The sequence below is a fragment of the Chlorocebus sabaeus genome, chromosome 11 (assembly GCF_047675955.1).
Source record: "Chlorocebus sabaeus isolate Y175 chromosome 11, mChlSab1.0.hap1, whole genome shotgun sequence".
NCBI classification, from domain to species: Eukaryota; Metazoa; Chordata; class Mammalia; order Primates; family Cercopithecidae; genus Chlorocebus; species Chlorocebus sabaeus.
The window spans coordinates 45,412,264-45,430,095 of NC_132914.1; the positions used below are offsets into that span (position 1 = coordinate 45,412,264).

General features: G+C 57.7%; 1 protein-coding gene across 16 annotated transcripts in view; it reads right to left on the reverse strand.

Moving 5' to 3' along the window:
* Positions 1 to 92: 92 nt before the first annotated feature.
* The window catches only part of HDAC7 (histone deacetylase 7), a 37,887-nt gene continuing 20,147 nt past the window's right edge, over positions 93 to 17,832 (reverse strand). For 7 of the 16 annotated variants that reach the window (XM_037997212.2, XM_037997208.2, XM_037997210.2 and 4 more), the window contains 24 exons: positions 16,316 to 16,503; positions 16,093 to 16,183; positions 15,645 to 15,756; positions 14,953 to 15,068; positions 14,584 to 14,709; positions 13,760 to 13,851; positions 13,459 to 13,569; positions 13,140 to 13,320; positions 12,738 to 12,934; positions 12,314 to 12,508; positions 10,907 to 11,126; positions 9,405 to 9,538; positions 9,120 to 9,240; positions 8,793 to 8,842; positions 7,359 to 7,466; positions 7,069 to 7,124; positions 6,807 to 6,894; positions 5,589 to 5,708; positions 5,255 to 5,352; positions 3,975 to 4,093; positions 3,101 to 3,234; positions 2,736 to 2,820; positions 1,448 to 1,586; positions 93 to 1,255 (listed from right to left, as the gene is read on the reverse strand). In XM_037997212.2, the coding sequence (XP_037853140.1) occupies positions 1,210 to 1,255; positions 1,448 to 1,586; positions 2,736 to 2,820; positions 3,101 to 3,234; positions 3,975 to 4,093; positions 5,255 to 5,352; positions 5,589 to 5,708; positions 6,807 to 6,894; positions 7,069 to 7,124; positions 7,359 to 7,466; positions 8,793 to 8,842; positions 9,120 to 9,240; positions 9,405 to 9,538; positions 10,907 to 11,126; positions 12,314 to 12,508; positions 12,738 to 12,934; positions 13,140 to 13,320; positions 13,459 to 13,569; positions 13,760 to 13,851; positions 14,584 to 14,709; positions 14,953 to 15,068; positions 15,645 to 15,756; positions 16,093 to 16,183; positions 16,316 to 16,503 (2,927 nt within the window). In that variant the 3' untranslated portion in view covers positions 93 to 1,209. The remainder of the gene's footprint in view (positions 1,256 to 1,447; positions 1,587 to 2,735; positions 2,821 to 3,100; positions 3,235 to 3,974; positions 4,094 to 5,254; positions 5,353 to 5,588; positions 5,709 to 6,806; positions 6,895 to 7,068; positions 7,125 to 7,358; positions 7,467 to 8,792; positions 8,843 to 9,119; positions 9,241 to 9,404; positions 9,539 to 10,906; positions 11,127 to 12,313; positions 12,509 to 12,737; positions 12,935 to 13,139; positions 13,321 to 13,458; positions 13,570 to 13,759; positions 13,852 to 14,583; positions 14,710 to 14,952; positions 15,069 to 15,644; positions 15,757 to 16,092; positions 16,184 to 16,315; positions 16,504 to 17,832) is intronic. The other 9 variants (XM_008002999.3, XM_008002997.3, XM_073020658.1 and 6 more) reach the window with 4 other exon arrangements.

The window sequence follows — 17,832 nt, forward strand, 5'->3', positions numbered from 1 at the left end:
CTGACTCAGACGCACACAGGTGCGCGGCACAGCCACTTGACGGCACACTGCTCACTTCCGGGGGGACCTTTCAGAGGCACTTTTAAAGCAAATAAAGCAAATAAAACATTTATTGTTCAGATTTTTTTCCATTTTGTTCCTTTTTACAAAAACATGCATACATACACAGGGTATGGTGGGTCCTAGGAAAGACACACACCCCTCACACACGCTCACACACACTCCTCATTCACACACACGCTCACACACATTTTCCTTCTTGACCCCAGGCCTGGACCCCCAAAAGCCTTGAAGACTTTGCCAGAGCAGCCTCCCCTCCTCCGTGTCTGTATCTTCTCTCCCACCCCTTCCCCCTCAGCCAGGCTAGTCCTATGTGGGGTGGGAGTCAGAGCTGTGGTGGGGGAGACCCCAGAAACAGAAGGCTCCCCGAGGGGGCAGTGGTCGAGGGGTCCCAGGGGTATGCTGTGCTTCTGGGGGAGATGAAGGGTTTGGCACCATTGGATCAGGAAGCACAGGACTCCCAGAGCACCCGACTCCCAGAGCACCCATCCGCTCCACCAGGGCATCGCCAGGAGGTTGATGTAGGGGGCCTCTGGTGAGGGCACAGACCAGAAGAGGGCTGCCAGTCTCGGCTGTCAGGGAGCTTCGTCTCAGTGCCCGGTGGTAAGGGGAAGCTTCCAGAGTCATCTGAGGAAGCAGGTAAGAGGCACTCCCCCTGCACTCAGGAATATGGGACCTATTGGCTGCCACTACCCGCCAGCCCCTAGAGCCTAGGAAGGGCCAGCCTGTCTGAGGCCAAGTTCACATTTCTGTGTGGAGCCCGGGGCTGTGTGCAAAGTCTGGGGTTTGCAGAGCCAGGAATAGTGGTTAAGGGTGAGCCCGACGGAGCCGGAGCCAGTCCTCCTCTGTGCAGTCCTGAGGAATGGGGGCCACAGCCAGGGCCCACACCGGAGGGGAGAATGTGTTCTCGAGAGCCCTGTGGGGGTCGCTGCCCAGCCCGCCTCCTCTCAGGGTCCTCTCCAGTCCCCATTCTAGACCCAGGGATTTTCTCAGGCTCCCTGGGATGACTGTCAAGGCAGGCAGGCTGTTTTCTCATCCCAACTACCTGCCCACAGGATCTCTAAAGACCCAGGAATGGGGGCTACTGCCAGGGGTTAGAAGAGAACCAGGTCCCAAGGGCATGGTGGGCGGGCAGATGGTTCCAGAGCCTTAGAGATTCATAGGTTCTTCCTCCTCCACCAGCTGCTCCGAGGGCCTGCGAGGAGGGACAAGGGTGGGATGCTGGAGCGCCAGAGCTGCAGGAAGGGCCTTAGCTGAGCTTCCTCTCAACTCTGGTCAGGAAGCCTGGGAGGGTTGGGGTGGCTGCACAGGGGACCCGGGGTCTTCAAGCAGGGAGGAATGAAGCGGTGGAGAGGCTGTGGGCCCAGGGCGGGGGGTCTGGCATTACCTGTCTTCAGCCAGGATGCCCACAGAGAGGGATGCCAGTGCGGTCACTGCCTCCACTTCTTCTTTGTCAGCCCCTGGCACTCTAGGCACCCAGGAGTCTGGACAGGAGGCCAGGCGCTGCATGCAGCCCCAGTATTTACCTGGGGTAAGATGCCAGGTCAGAAAGGGTTAGAGAAGGCAAGCCCCCCCACACCATGTCCTAGACTGGATACTGAGGTTGGTGTCTCAGGCCCAGGGCCCCGGAGTAGCAGGCCTGTCCTCCACTTGGGGTTGGCTCTCCCACCTGCCCCTCTCCTCACTTTACTCCCCCTCCCCCACAGCCTGACAGGGTAAGCAGAGTGGGTTCAACATGGCTGTGAGGGGGTCCTAGCAGGTGCCCAGCCTTTCTCTCATCCCCTGTGGCTGCAAGGCCACCTTTGACTCATTCCCCACAGGTGCAGGGCTCCTGAGAGCATCAGGAGGGCCTGCTTGCCTGCAGACAGGGTCTGTGTCACAGCGACCTCCCAGAGCCCCAAGCTCGGGCCTCCCACTTAAATGCAGCCCCCACCAGTGCTCAGCCCAGCACTCAGGAAAGCAGGGCCTGGGAGGTGGGAAGAACACGACGTGGGAGAGCTGACCATCACCACGGCCGCTCTGCATGGGTGCCCAGGCCAGAAGAATGCTCCTCCTGCCTGCTGCTGTGAGAAGCCATGTCCTGGAACCTGGCTCAGTGTGGGGGTACCCACCGTAAGAGGAATCAGCCATGTCTTTACCATCATGGCTCCTGTACCCAGCCCTTGATATGGGAATCTATTTTATTCATTTTTATCCCTAGTATAGATTATGGGTCTTGACATAAGATGCTCAATAGATATTGAGTTGAAGTTGAAAATTTAAAGTACTTTACAAATGTGGGGGTTATCCTAAGACCCAGCCCCCAGAGCTCCTGAGACCCCCATGGCCAGGACTGAGGGGAGGGATGGGAACCAGGCCTTTTGGCAAACAAGGCCTGAGTGTTGCTGTTCACCTGGCCGTGGTCTAGGGCTGTAGCTAGAGATGGAGGCCAGTCCCTACCTTGAGGGGCCACTGTCCGCTGGGCCCTGCTGGCTCCATCGGGAGGGCTCAGAGGACACCCCCTCGCTCGGGGGTGCTCACCATTGCTGCCTGGGTCATTCACAGGAATCTTACTCCAGACCAACAGCAGGTCACCTGGCTGGCACTGGAAGCCCTAGGACTCTGGCCACGGGGGGGCAGGGTACCACCAAGATCCCCCAGTCTGAGCTCAGCGAGTGTCCCATCTCCACACTTACTGTGCACCCGGATCACGGCCTCCAGAGAGCGGATGGCATTGAGGTTGGGTTTCTGTTTCCAGCCTTCTTCTGAAAGGGGATCCACCTATAGAAAACAGTACATCAGCCACCAGTCTCAGGGACCCACAGGCCCAGCTCACTCCCACCCCAGGGGCCCCGGACTGCTAGCCACAAGCACACTCTACCTAGGCCAGGAGACGCTGCCCGGACTTAACTTGGAACAGAGGCTTCCGCTTCGCCTACCTCGTTTCAGGCCTGGCCACTCCCACCCTGTGCCATCCCATCTGCCTGCTCTTTGGGTAGTCCTGGGAGAGCCAGGCTAACCTGCCTGACAGAAACACGGATAGGGGAGGGAGATGGCTCACCTTGTTACCCAGAAGAGCAGCCACACAGGCCTCAGAGGCGTCACAGATGGCTGTGAGGTCATGGCCACCCTCCAGGGCCAGCACCACTGCACCTCCTGCCAGGTTCATCAGTTGCTGCGTCATGTACCCAAAACCTAGAGGTTGGATGGGGAGAAATGGGAGGGGAGGGAGTGGAGAGGTGACCCCGTTCCCGACCCCTGTGGCTTCCCTGCTTGCTTCCTCCCTAATAAAGAATGACTCACATATATCAATCACTATTTCCAAAGTGCTTTCACATTGAATGTCGTGCAAAACCTACTAGTATGCTTCACTCAAGGCTCAGGGAGGTTAAGGGCCTGGGAAAAGCCCCACAGCTAGTAAGTGGCAGCAAGGTAGGACTTGAACTTGAGTCATTGACTCTAGCCTGTGTCTTTTTCACTGAGCTGCACCCTCTCCTCCTTCTGTCCTGTGGGCCCTGTGGCCCAGTGGGCTGAGTGGGCGCCGTCTAGTCTGAGAGTGCTGCTCCTCTCTCCCCTTCCTCTGGAGGAGCTGCCAGCTCCCCTGGAATCAACCCAGCTGGGGTGGGGAGTCCCATGGGTGAGCTTCCTGCCTACTGGAATTAAGTCCCCATGAGTATGACCTGGTCAAGCCCTCTATGGTGAACCAGCCCGGTCCTGAGAAAGGGCCTGGGCTGTGCTCAGATCCTGGGGGCCAGCTGCCATACTCCAGTCCTCAGGCTGAAAGTACTGGGCTGACCACTGCCACCTTCCCTTTCTGACTTGGGAGTGCCTCCCTACTCCCCGCACCACCTCCCTACTCCCCATACCGCCTCCCCACTGCCCGCACCCCCTGGCTCTCAGTCCCTATATCTCCCCCTCAGCTGAGGCTCCCTTACATTTGGCAGAAACATGGTAGCCACCCAGTGGGGCCGGGTGACCCTCAGCAGCATCAAATCCAGCAGACACCAGGACTAGGTCTGGAGAGAACTCTCGGGCAATGGGCATCACGACTGTCCTGTGAGATCACAAGAAGTGGTGATCATCATACTGTGCAGGGTTGCCGGGGCGGTTCTGCCAATGTTGCAGTGGGGCACCCTGTTCTTAGGCCTCCAAGGCTCCCAATGCCCCAGCACAACTGGCAGATTTCTCTGACCTCCTTGATCTTGGCTGGCCACCCATGTCCCTGGCACACACACCCTGGACTCAGCCCCCTAGGGGACTTAACTAGCAGGAGGCAGAAAGGAGCCAAGGATGGGGCACCAGAGGCAATGAAAGAGGAGTGTGTGTGACCATGTGTGTGTGCACGTGTGTGTGCATGGAACCATCTGTGGGGTGCAGTGAGCATCCGTGGGGTGCAGTGGCCTGAGCCACAGGGAAAGGGTAATCTCATGGCCTTGCAGAGATGGACTCTGGTCATGAAGCTTCAGGGACTAGAAATGCTCAGTCCTTTGGACTGAGTTGGCCACACCCAGCTACTCACTACTTGAGAGGTGAGTGGGGACAACTAGGTCCTCTGAGGTCCTGGGCCACCTGGCTACATTCTCTCCATCCTCTCCCTCTTCCAGCCCTCCCCCACAACTGCCTCCCTCTACCCTGATCCAACTCTGGGGTCTGCTTGGGTGTTCTTCATAGCCCTGGGCTCTGAGAAGACTCCAAGAACTCCAGCCCAGGGCTCTCACAGAATTAGCTGTCATGGAGATAACTCCAGAAAAGTGTTGGAAGATCCATTTCCAGAATTCTCTTTTCCCAAATGGAGTGTAGGTACCCCAGTGTGAAATATATAAGGGCTCCTGAACAAATCCCAAAGGCCCTCTTCCAGAATGACTTTTTTTTTAAGTTACTCCCCCAATATGGACATTATCTGTTTTCTCTCTTTCTCCACAATTTAAATTTCTGCTCTTCTGCTGAAAGCCCACCTCCCGCAGGCAGCCTTCTCTGACTAAATGTGCCAGCTCTGCTCACTCCACTGCCCATCTGCCAGCAATCAGTTTGACATTGGCTCTTGGTAATGTATGCCTTTGCAAAGCACGCTTTGACTTTTGCGTTCTTCTCTCTGTGTGTCCTATTCTCACTACTGTTCACCTACAATGTCTAGGAACTGGTGGGGACAGGCTGACAATCCAACTGATCACCTCCACCCTGGTGCTCTTGGGAGAATGGACAGGAGAGCACATACCTGAAAGCAGCCAGGTACTCAGGATCCCCCATGGGGGGATCCAGACCTCCAGTCCAGGCCACATTGACATTGAAGCCCTCACCGCTGCCAGCCCCTACCTGGAAAGCAGGAGGCAAGAGAGACATGAGGACAGCAGAGTCCCAGAAGGGGATCACCAGCTTGTTAGAGCTGCCACCCCAGCTCATCCAGCCTCCTCATTTCCAGATAGGGAAGTTGAGGCTCAGAGAGGTTCAGCAGTCTACCCAGGATCACACAGCTCATCACGACAGAGGCAGAGTAAGTGCCAGGAGGAGACTCAATGAGGCTGGAGGATGTGGCCCTGACATGCGGTTACCTCATCCACAGCCCCACTCCCTGGGAAGAAGTTGCCATCGTCATGGCGATGCAGGGAGATGTAGAGCACACTGGGGTCTTGGTAGAAGGTTTGCTGGGTGCCGTTGCCATGGTGCACGTCCTGTGTAGGGAGATAGGCAGTGATTAGGGAAGGCAGCGACACAGAGGCCAGGACAGGTTAGAAGGGTTTCAAGGTCAGTGGCCATTCTGAGGTCAGGACCCTAGACTGGGGATCAGGAACCTGGGGTTCCTAGAGCCACATGGTTGAGTGGCCCCACGTAATCCACTGCCCAGCTCTGAACCTCGGCTTCTCTGTGCTGGACAGGGCTGGCTGTAATATAAGATCCTGAAGGAGAGGAGGTGTCCCAATCTCAGGCCAGCCCACCTGAGAGAGTAACTGTGTGGACATGGGGTTAGTGGCAAGGAGAGGGAAAGGTTCAGGGTTACACACATCAGGAACCACTCTGTCTTGCATAAAGTCATGAAGTTATGAGGTGATCAGAAACCAAGCTCGGTTACAGAGTGGCAGGTACACGAGGCCCAGCCCCATCCCTCTTAGGGAAAGCTGGCCCCTACACTTGACTCACAGGACCATGCGGGGACTCAAGTGTGCAAAGGTCCTCCACCATTCTCAACATCTGCTTAGAAATGTCTCTTTCACAGCTGTCAGTGCAGAAGGGACATAGCTTAGCAGTTAAATGCAAGCACTCTAGAGCTAACCGGGCTGGGTTCAAATCCATCTCACGACTTACGAATGACTGTGTGTGAGTTACTTAATCTCTCTGTGCTCACTTTCATCTGTAAAGTGGGTTATAGTCAGGATTAAATCTATCATGTGTAAAACCATCAGTGTCTGGATGTGATTAGTGGTGTACTGATGTTATCTGCTATTATTCTTATCATCACTACCTGTACAGGAAATGCAGAAATTACTAGATCTGCCAAAAGAAGCCAACAGAGGTCAAAAGACAACACTCAAATGACAGCTCCTACCCATTGCGGGGGTTTGCGATGGCTGAATGCGTTCCCACACACCATCCCCTCTAGGCCTCCCAACTGTGATGTGGGTGTTATCTTCACTCAAGTTTTACACAAGGGGAAACTGAGGCTCAGAGAGGCTACTGCAGAACTAAGATATGAAGCCACATCTCTTAACTTCAGGCTCAGGGCCTTTCCCCCAGGGCTCTCGAATCAGAGGGTGCTACGAACAGGCACCTACCCAGTCTACAATGAGGATCTTGCTAGCCTTGCTCTGCTGTTGCAGCTGCCGGCAGGCGATGGCCACTGAGTTGAAGAAGCAGAAGCCCCTGGAAGGAGAGACAGTTCGTGCCAGCCCATTCTCCCCACATGCCCTCCCCTCCCCAGGCCCCTGGGTTGGCCCAGCCTGAGCAAGCTCAGGGAATAAGAAAGAATGTCCCTAAAGGAAGTTCCTGGGGGCTTGCCCCCCACCTCATCCCACCCAGGTCTTCCCCTAGCCTTACATGGCTGTTGAGTGATCTGCATGGTGTCCTGGGGGCCGCACCACAGCGAAACCATTCTGGAAAAAGAAAGAATGCTTGTCAATCAACAGACAGCTCTCTCCCACAGCTGCATGAACGTACCCCAACAGTTTAAATCTCAACCTGGTCCCCAGAGCCCTCAATTTCCCCTCGAAAACCCTGTGGCAATTTCTAAGATGAACGCAATGCCTGGGGTTCTGGGCCTAGATTCCGCACTACCCCACTCTGCTGCCTCCTTTGTGGTGTGTTCACCTTCAACCCAAACCTCCTACCTTCAGCTCACGAGAAGCCACTTTGAAGGCGAGGTCAGTGACACTGCCAGCGGCCCAGCGGGCTGCATTGGAGGAATGCAGCTCATTCCAGATGGTGTCAGTGTCCACCTGCGGGAGCCAGAGTCAGGGCCCGCATCATCCAAGGCTTCACACAGGAGCCAGGGCCCAAGGGGGCAGTCCCCACCCCACGGCCAGGACCCCAGGGGCAGGGAGCTGGGCAGACAGCGCTGCCTCCCCAGTGCCCCACCGCCCAAAGGCAAGGCCTCCTGTGTCCCCCAATCCCAGCATGACTTTTTCCCAGCTTAAGTCCCAGCACCAGCCCATTATCTGGCCAGCACTCTGCTGGCAGCATCACACCTGCCTCCCCGGTCAGGGGAGGGGGCATGGCGTTACCTGGGCGGGACTTGGGGTTTGGGCCGGGAGGGGGTTTTAAGCCCCAGCTGACTCTGCTCAGGCCCTGCGGGACGGTCGGAGCTGGAGGGGCCGTCTGCACCACTGTCTTCCACTCAGGGCCCCTAGCCCAGGCTGGGAGGCCCCCCAAACCCAGTCCCTGGGCCTCAAGGCTAGGGAGGGGCCGGGGGGCATGATGGGGAGATGGGAAGGGCGAGGCAGACCAAGAGAGGCGAGGAAGGCAGAGAGAGTCGCAAGAGGCTGGAGAAAGAGAGAGAGAGGGAAAGACAGAGAGGGAGAGGAGGGAGGAGAAAACAGAAGCAACAACAGTTGGAAAAACCAGAAAGTGGCAAGAAATGGGAAGTTGTGAATAGGGCACTGACTGCCTCCCAAAGTCCCCCACCAGCTACAGCTCCCACTTTCCCTCCAGAATGAGGCCTCCATCCCCTGCCTCTACACACCTTGCTTGAGAAACTACTGCAGAGATAGTGTTAGGCGAGGAGAGCTGAGCCAGAGGGGACGGGAAGCTCCCTTCACAAAGGGGTGAGGACTGAGGAAGCAAAGCTCGTGAGTTTGGGGCTGTGTCCCGGAGTAGGGAAGTGCTGGGATCGCCAAGGACACTGGAAGCACCACCATGACGTCACGCCAGGCAGCCCAAGGTCTGGGGACCAGGCTGAGGTACCCCACTTCAGAGCAGACAGAGCAGCCTGGCGGCCAGTGCCCAATCATGGGGGTCTCTGAAGGGAGAGATGATCCTAAGCCCCAGCCTTGGCCCTGCTCCTGAAACCTCACTCAACCTCTACCAGACACCTTCTAGGGGCGAGGCTTAGGCTGGGCTCCACATTCGGGGGACACTGTGGGTCCGAGACACGCCTGTCCAAAAGGAGCTTCCTGCTGCAGAGGGCACCTCAGGAAGTCCCTGGCCCACCCTGTCTGGCAGAACCACAACAAGCAGAGGTTCTGCAGGGGCTGGGCCTGGGAGAACCACAGGGAGGAGAGCTGAGAGCCCTGGCAATGCCCCCTGAGACCCTTGGGCACACTTACCCCAACCCCACCACAGGGCAGCATCACAAACATCCGCTGTGCCAGGAGCCCTGCGAGGAGAGGCCCAGCCCACGTCAGCGTGAATACTCTCAGCCTTTGGCCCAATAGGGAGCAGGGAACCCAGATAGCAGGGCTGGGTGAGTATTGGGGGAGAGAAATATGGAAGGGAGAGGTGGAGGTGGGCTTCAGAGGGGCTAGGCAGCAAGCTGGGGTAGGGATGTCCAGGGCGTGGGAGGAGGCCGGCCAGGCGGGCAGAGCCAAGACAGGAGTGCATGGGAGCTGGGTGAGGTGAGTGGGCACGGGGAGACAGGGCCACTAGGCCCTTACCTGCCAGCTTCCCGTTGTCCAGTTTGAGGCGGCTGAGCGGGTTAGTGCCGTAGAGGAGCACGTGCCGCTCAGAGTGGACCGACTGCAGCTCCTCCAGGGAGGCCTTCCGGCCTCGGAGACACTGAACAGGGGACCACAGAGCTCTGAGCCCATGCTCACCCCTTCCCTCCCATCACCACCAGCCCATGTGCCCCTCATCTCTCATGGGCCCCAGGGCCCCCCACCCCTCCCCTCCCATGACTCCTCCCTCCACCCATTTCTCGGGCCCCACCGGCACCTCCTCACCTCACACTGGCTCCGGAGCCCCCGCTCCTGCAGCCGGGACCAGATGCTCTGGATGCGGCCGGCGTGCTCTGGGTGCCTGCTGTTGTCACCGCAGGAGCACTGGTGCTTCAGCATGACCGAGTCATAGATCAGCCCTGTGGGAGCAAGGGTCAGAGCGGGGACCCAGGGAGTCCTCACACCCCATGGCCTTGGCTGCAGAAAAAATGCCAGCACCACCACAGCAGGCACCCACACGGAGCCGGGCAGGCACACACCCCTCACACCCACACAGGCCTGCATTTCATCCTGCCCCCTGCCCCAGCCCCAGCCCCTCACACCTGTCCACACACGCCCAGACACTTGCCCAGGTGGCGGCAGCCAACACACCGACACAGCTCCAGCCAACACGGCTGCCACAGAGCCATGGCCTTCCCACATGCGGACACGACTGCTGGGTGGCCCAGCACTCGAGGGCCCAGCATCAGGCACTCAAGTGCTCAGAGCAAAGCATGAAGTCGAGGTCTAACGTACAGTGTCTCACATGGGTGTCATGAACCCAGAGAGGTTACCAAGGGGTGTTGGGAGGGGAAAGAATTCCTAGGAAACCCCAAAACCGGGAGCTAAGAAGCCCACAATGACACTGGACCGTGTGATAAGACAAATCCAGCTTTGGAGAAGTGACTATTTCAGTCTGACCCGTGGGAAGTCTTCAGAGGAGGGTCCTGTGCATTGCGGGTGGGAGGGTCAATTTCTGTGCGTCTAGGACACCAACGACTCTCAAAATGCTCACACCATGTGACCCAGGAATGCTACTCCTTTACAGTGAACCTTGGGAAATAATCCCAAGCAAGAAGAAAGATTTATGCCTAAGGAAATTCAAATAAACTGTAATCTAAATGTCTAACTGATAAGGAATCCCTCAGTAAAAATGAAATACAATGATGAAATACTATGAGACTCTCAGTTTTAAAGACTAATTATGCCAAGAGGCATTCATAATATGTTAACTAAGTAGGATACAAAACGTAGTTCATGTGTTCATGGCATCTGTACATGTACATATGGCCAGAACAAAGCCTGGACTGAAATACAGCAGAATTTCAGAGGCGTTACTTCTGGGTGGTGGGATACTGGTTGATGATTTTTCTTTTCTTCTTAGGTTTTTCTGTACTCTTCAAAATGTCTAAAATACTTCTGAGCTCTTTTTACAAGCAGAGCAAACAGTCATAAATATCATTTTTAAAAGGTCTGAGTGCATTGGCAGGAGACTGGAATTCTTATCCTGGCTTGACTACCACTTGCTATTTGACCACAGGCTTTGTCACCTTAGATTTCCTGAGCCTTGGTCCTCAAAGGCCAAATGCAATAACCAGCTGTTCCATGTGCTCCATGGGTACTGCGTGGGCCTAACAAGGCTAAGCGCTCTGTGGCCTCTAAAAACGTCCCAAGTGACACCACGACACCCACATGGTGTCATGCAGCCGAGCCCCTCCCTCCACCTGCCACCCTCCTCCTGGTCTCACCTGTGGTGAAGGGCAGGGTCCTGGCAGGGGTCTCTGAGCTGGAGAGGACTCGGGCCTGGCTGGCAGGTTCTGGGGCTGACAGTGAGGCAGGTGCGGCTGGGGAAGACTGAGCCCGGGACAGAGGCCGGTGCCCACCCTGAGCCAGAGGAAGCAGCACAGTGTCCCCGGTGCTGCCCCGGGGGAGCCGCCCAGCCAGTCGCTGCTGTTCCCAGAGCAACACCTAGGGGAAAGATGAGGCCTTGGTCTCCAGTGCCTCAGGGTCCTGCTCCCTCTACTTCTGCCTGAGGTCTCGGGAACTGCCAAGCAGGCCCCTTTCCTAGAGAGATTCCATGATAAACCTAGACCTGCTGTCCAGTGGGGCTCTGGCCTTTGACTCTCTAAGCCCCCTGACCCCTGCAGCCCCCTGAAAGGCTTGCACCCCAGACTGACCACTCATTCCATCAGAGCTCCCCAGGCCCTTGGGACTCCAAAGCCAGGAACCAGGGGAGGGGCGCTGGATCTTGCGCTGACCAGGATGTCCTCGTCTCCTGGACTGTGTAACTGCTCAAGAACATGTATGTGGCCTGTCATCATGTGTTATGGATTGAATTATGTTCCCCACCCTCAAATTTATATGCTGAAGTCCCAACCCCCAGTACCTCTAAACATGACCTTATTCAGAGATAGGGTCTTTACAAACAGAAGTAATCAAATTAAAACGAGGTCGTTAGGGTGGGCCTTAACCCAGTATGACTGTTGTCCTTATAGGAAGAGGAAATCTGAACAGACACACACAGAGGGAAACCACGTGAAGCCACAGGAAGAAGATGACCATCCACAAGCCAAGGAGAGAGACCTGGAACAGCCCCTGCGCTCACACTCACAGCCACCAGAAGGAACCAACTCTACCAACACCTCGATTTCGACTTCCAGCCTCTAGAACTGTGAGACGGTAAATGCCTGCTGTTTAAGGCACCCAGCCTATAGCACATATCCCAACAGCTGTGGCAAACTAATGCACTGGGTCTTGATTCCCACAGTGAGAGCATTCTGCTGGACATGCTGGAGCCTGGCTCCATTCCACCTCTGGCCCTAGCCACCTTTCTGGAAAGAGGGAGACACACCAGGGCAGGAGTGAGTGTGGCTCCAGGAAAGGCCAGACTCCCTGCTGGAAAAGGGACCTGCTTCACCTGAGACTGGCAAGCTGTTGTGTGTATGTGTGTATATGGGTGTGTGAGTGTGCATGTGTGTGTGTGTGTGCGCGCCTACACCTTGGTGTGGATCCAGCACCCAGGATCTTATAGGGCAACCATGGGTCCTAGAGCTGCCTCTTGCACTAATGTCGTATCTCTCTCCCTTCCCCATCTTATGCCAGGCGCCAGAGTCTTCTGAGGACACTTTCTGAGGGGCAGGTGGGGACTGCCATACCTGGGGGTGCTGCTGGAGAGGAGCAGGGCCTCTGGCCTCAGGCTGCCCATGGCTCAGCTCCCTGTGCTCCAGGCCATCGTCTACCACCTGGCCCGGTCCCCCACCATCTGTCTCCAGGTCTTCAGCCGAAGGTATCTGCCGCAGCCGGGGCTTCTCACTCGGTTTGGCTGACCTCTGGGGAGGGGAGACCCCTGGCTGAGAAGCCATGGTGGAGCAAGGGGCATGGGGTGGGAGGTAGTGCGCTGGGCCAGGCAGCAATCATCTTGCTAGGACTCCAGCTGCCACACAGCGCTGGGCTCCCAGAAGTCACATCCCCTTCTTTTGTCCTCCAGGTCTCTGCCCTTTCTAAGCACCCCTCTTCTTTCGGCCCCTAAGGTCCCAGTTAAGCACCCCCTCAATACCTCCACTACCCAATTCCTCTCACCTTGATCACCTGGACGTGAGTTTTGAGTTGCTCCAGGCGGGGCTGCATGGGGCCCGGCGGTGGGGGAGCGGTGGCACTGGGGGGCAGGGGCTCTGAGCGAGTCCGGCTCAGTGGCCAGTGGAGACCTGACCCGGAGAGCCGCTCGGTGGTCATTAAGGACTGGGCAAAGTGGAAGGGCAAGGGCCCAAGTCCGGGCACTGGAAAGAATCGGGGGGTGGAATAAGGAGGGAACCACAGGGAGCAATGGAAGGAAGTGAGGGTATAGGGTGGGGAGCCAGGGTGCAGCAGGGTGATGCGCAGGACACGGGGACAGAGATGGGGAGGAAGGATGGGCCCATCCCAAGCCTGGCCCTTAGCAAGATGCAGGGACCCACCCCTTCCCTAGAGAAGCAGCAGACTCACCAGTCAGCAGCGGGGCATGAGAGCCTGAGGGGTCCAGGAGGAGAATGGGCTGCAGGCGAGAGGGCAAAGTGCCCCCAGCCTCGGGCTCCAGGCCATGGGGCAGGAAGAGGGGAGTGTGGGGGCTCCCCAGGATCGGCCCCCGAGGGCCCAGAGTCGGATGGGTCCTGCGGTCACTGTCAGCCTGGGGGAGAGGCGGGAGAAGTCATGGGGGAGAAGATTCCAGCAGAGAACAATGAAGGTGTTGGGGTGAGGCAGCAGGAAAAGGGAGTGAAAGAAGCTGGGGGGGCTTGGAGTGGGGGTGGGCACCCCAGCCACTCACCCTGGCAGGGGCGGGCAGCCCCAGCGTGATTGCGGGCAGCAAGGACACTGTCGGCAAGGCGAACGGGGCCAGAGAAGTCTCCTGCAGCCGCAGCCGCTGGCCCAAGAGCGCCTGCCATAGGGAGCAGGGCGAGGGTCACCGGTCCCAGACCTCTACCCCAGCGCACCTTCCCCAGAACACCCAGGAGGCTCTGGCAGGGGCTGCCCAGACCCTGTAGCCCCAGCCCGGGTAGGGCCGGTTGCTGGAAGAAGACTGAGCCTCAGAACTGCCCCAGGAGAGCCCAGTCTCAGCAAGGCCTTACCTCCGAGCCCAGGATGGGATTGGGGCCGTGCTCGCTGTCATTGGGGGAGCTGCACCCTGACGCAGGCGTGCTGCTACTACTTGGGGAGGAGTCTGAGGGTTGGGGAGAGAGGGAAGTGCAGTCAGAGGCCAGGGTGGGCAGGAGGGCACAGCCAGGCCACCTGGTGCAGGAGACCCAGGAGCAGCCCCTTCCTTAACCGGCACCTTTGCTTCCTGCTTTCCCTTTTTTCATTTTTCTTTTTTTTTTTGAGACGGAGTCTTGCTCTGTTTCCCAGGCTGGAGTGCAGTGGCACGATCCCGGCTCACTGCAACCTCCACCTCCTGGGTTCAAGCGATTCTCCTGGCTCAGCCTCCCAAGTAGCTGAGACTACAGGCATGCACCACCATGCCCGGCTAATTTTTGTATTTTTAGTAGAGACAGGGTTTCACCATGTTGGCCAGGTTGGTCTCAAACTCCTAACCTCAGGTAATCAACCTGCCTCGGCCTCCCAAAGTGCTGGGATTATAGGCGTGAGCCACCGCGCCTGGCCTCCTGCTTTCTTCCCATAACAGCAGGAAGAAGGCAGGCCACCTTACACCCTACAGAACCTCTGCACAATTTTTTGAAGGGTGTCCCCTTTTCTGGGAGATGTCACCTTAGCTAACAGAGCAGGGACTGGGTTTCAGCCCCAACTCCTGTGCTTCGGCAAGTATGTGGGACACCCCCCATACAACCATGCATGGCAGTCCTAAGGAGGGGACCCCTGTCTAGGTGGGGCCTGACCCAAAGGGACAAGACCAGCCAGGTTTGAGGATGGCAACTGCACCCGCTCAGCCGGCCCTCACCTCCGAGGGTCTCTGCAGGCCGCCGCCGGAGGCTGGGGGGCGCACTTTCCTTTCGGAGCAGTGGATTCTTCCTCCGCTCCAGGGACTTCTTGGGCTTATAGCGCAGCTTCAGGTTGGGCTCAGAGACTGCAGGGAGCACCAGCGTCACTCAGGCCCCACCAACCCTTCTTTTTTCCACCCTTTAGTCCCTCAGTCCCAGTCATCTCTATCAGTCAAGGAAAGAGAAGGTAGAACCAGAAAGAAGATCCTAGCCTACCGACGATCTCCTGGCCTGGCCCAGTCCAGCCCGACCCTGCACACTCCTCCCCTACGTCCAAGGCCCCTCCCCCTTCCTTTGCCTGGAAGGTCCCACCTGTTTGTCCAGCTCACCTGTCTTGCGCAGAGGGAAGTGCTCTGGGGGGTCACTGGGCAGGCTGGGAACAGGAGGCAAAAAGCTGCTGAGCATGGAGCGGGCGGCTCCTTCCGTCTCCAGGGGCTCCAGGGTTCTACAGAATGAGTGCCAAGGCTGCTTCAGAGGGGTGGGGACACTGCACGGGCACCGCCCTGAGCACCAGCCCTGGGACCTGTGGGGCTGGGCAAGGTGGGGCTGGTAGGAATGGGGACCATCTCCAGGTGGCAGCAGTGGGCCACCTGTCCTCTCCAGCAGCTACAGTGCAGAGCTCTGACCTAGGCATAGAAGCCAGGTACTTGGTGCGTAGGTGAAGAGCCCACTGGGAGCTCTGTCACCTGCACTAGGAACCTGCTCTGGGAACCAGGACATTTTTGTGCTCAGGGAAAACATAAAGAGAGAAGGGGCTCATGTGCAAGAAAAAAGCCAGTAGGGTGTGTGTATGTGTGTGTGAAGGGCCTCGGGTGGGGTGGGGGTGGGGAGAGAATTTAAAGAGAGAAGAGGGCACATATCAGTTGAGAGAGGGGCTTGGGGGCATTATGTTTAGAGGAAGGTTAAGGACTGGTTGTGGCAGCTGGGGAGGAAGGAGGCGTGTGTATGTGCTCATGGCTAACACGGGGGTGAGGGTGGAGGCTGCATGTGGGGACAGGAGAGCAGGTGAGGAGGGTGTTACCTGTAGGGAATGCCGGGGCTGTTGGAATGGACTGTTCTCTCTAGGGCCGCCTGCTGTTTTTTCAGAATCACCTCCGCCAGCTTCTGCTTGACCACGCTGCTGGCTACAGCACCTGTAGGGGCAGAGTCACGAAGGGGCTGGAGGTGGGTGGACAGGCAGCCTCATGGCACTCCCTGGCCACTGTCCTGTCCCCATCCTCAGTAGGAGGCGTCCCAGGGACTCCCTGGGCAAGAGCCAAGACCGAGGCCCTACCCCTCCCGGAAGCCTCCAGACACTCCCCACCCGACCCCACATCCCACACACATTCACAGGCAAAGCCCAGGCAAGCAGGGGGAAACCTCGGCTCAGCTGGCTGCGCCCCTCCCACCTCACCCCTCACAAGCTACACAGGCAGCCACAGGCACCCGGCTGGTGGGGCTGGGCTGGGCTGGGGCGGTGTCCTCCTTACTTCGCTTGCTCTTGTCCTTGTGGAGAAGCTGCCGCAACTCTTGTTCCTGGGGTCCTACCTGCAACTCGGGCATCGGTGTGTCCATGGAGAGCTGTGGGCAGGGCCGGCAGCCCAGAAAGGAACAAGAAGTTGAGGACTGAGACTGGGGTCTAGGGAGGCTGAAGGCGGGGAGGCTGGGGACCAAGCTCAAGGTGGCCCCACGTGCAGGGAGCTCCATCTTTACCCTCATGGGCTCCACCGAGCGCTGCTGCTGCAGGCCTGCTAGGAAGAGGTGGTGGTGCAGGCGCTGGGGACGCTGCAGGGCCAGCAATGTGGGCTCTGGTGGGGGCTCCACTGGGGGCCGCTGGCCCACCCGCAGGTCCATGGGCTGGGGCTGAGGGCCTGGTGTGTCTGCACAGGGCCTGGGGCAGCCTGGGGACAGACAGAGGGAGCAGAGTAAGCTGGAAAGTTTGTCCTCGGGGGCATGACTACAGCCTGGTCCTCCCTCAGCCTCCTTCAGGCTCACTTGACAATGGCAAAACACTCTCATGGGGTTTTCCTCACTTAATCCTGTCATGGTCCTGCAAGGTAGGTGTTATCAATTCCATTTACTCGTGAGAAAAAGTCACAGAACTGAACGCAGTTACACTGTATCGCTGGTGGTGCTGGAATGGAGCCTTCCGACTTCACCACCGTGCTCTTCCACTAAACATGCTCCTCCCTGGGCCTGGGGCTGAGGGCTACGGTGATCTATGATGGGACATTGTCCTATGGTGGGACATTCTTGGCCCTGCCTTCTCCCTCCCTTTATCCCTCCCTGGAATCAGAGGATTTGCCCAGCTGCCCTTTAATGAGTTGGGCTCAAAGGAAGCAATCAGGCAGGCAAACAGGCCCACTTTGTTCCGCCTCCAGCCCCTAGCCTCACAGGCCCTCTGGGTCGCCACCCTGCCATGCTCTATCCCCAGTCATGAGATAAAGTGATGCCTCAAGCCTACAGCCAGCCCTGACCAGCCACGTTGGGCCTGCAAAACCCTGTGCCCAGGGCAGCTTCCTCAGCTCACAGGGCCCATGTGCCCTTGGGCCTGCTCCTGGGTGCCTCCACGGCAGCTCTGGGCCTGGCATGGTCAGGATGGCAGGCACGGCTGCCTCTTCTCAAGAATCCTCTGCACCCATGCTAGGAGCACCCTGCCAAGGCTGTGGGTGCAGGGGCTATTTATAACTAGCCACCAGACTAGGGTTCATGCCAGCATAGCCAGCTGGACCAGGCTGGGCTGAGCAGCCAGAGAGGCTGAGACACTGGGAGATGGAGCTGTTGCATAGGGCTTATCCTGGAGAAGGGGAAGTGGGTGGGGTGGGAGCAGGCCGGCCCCATGGTGGGGCACACAAGTGGAGAAGCCTTCCTGGAGAGGTCTCCTTCAGCAATTCCAAAGCTGGGCATCTCCCAGTGGGGCAGCCACAGACTGTCCTCAGGGATTGGGGCTGAGGAGGGCTGGAAAGGCCTGTGGCAAAGTACCAGTCCAGGAGTCAGAAATCATAGCCTCCAGGCCCAAGCCGGCCACTCCTAACCACAATCTTTACATCTACAGCACTTGCGAGTGAACATCTACAAAACCCTCTCACCTCATCAACCCACTGGCCCTGGGGGGTAGTCATTACTATCTCGTTATTCTAAATAAGGAAACTGAGTCTCGGAGGTGAAGGGCCCTATCCAAAGTCACCCAGCTAGGGGCAGAGCTAGCATGGGTTCTGGTCCTACCAAGG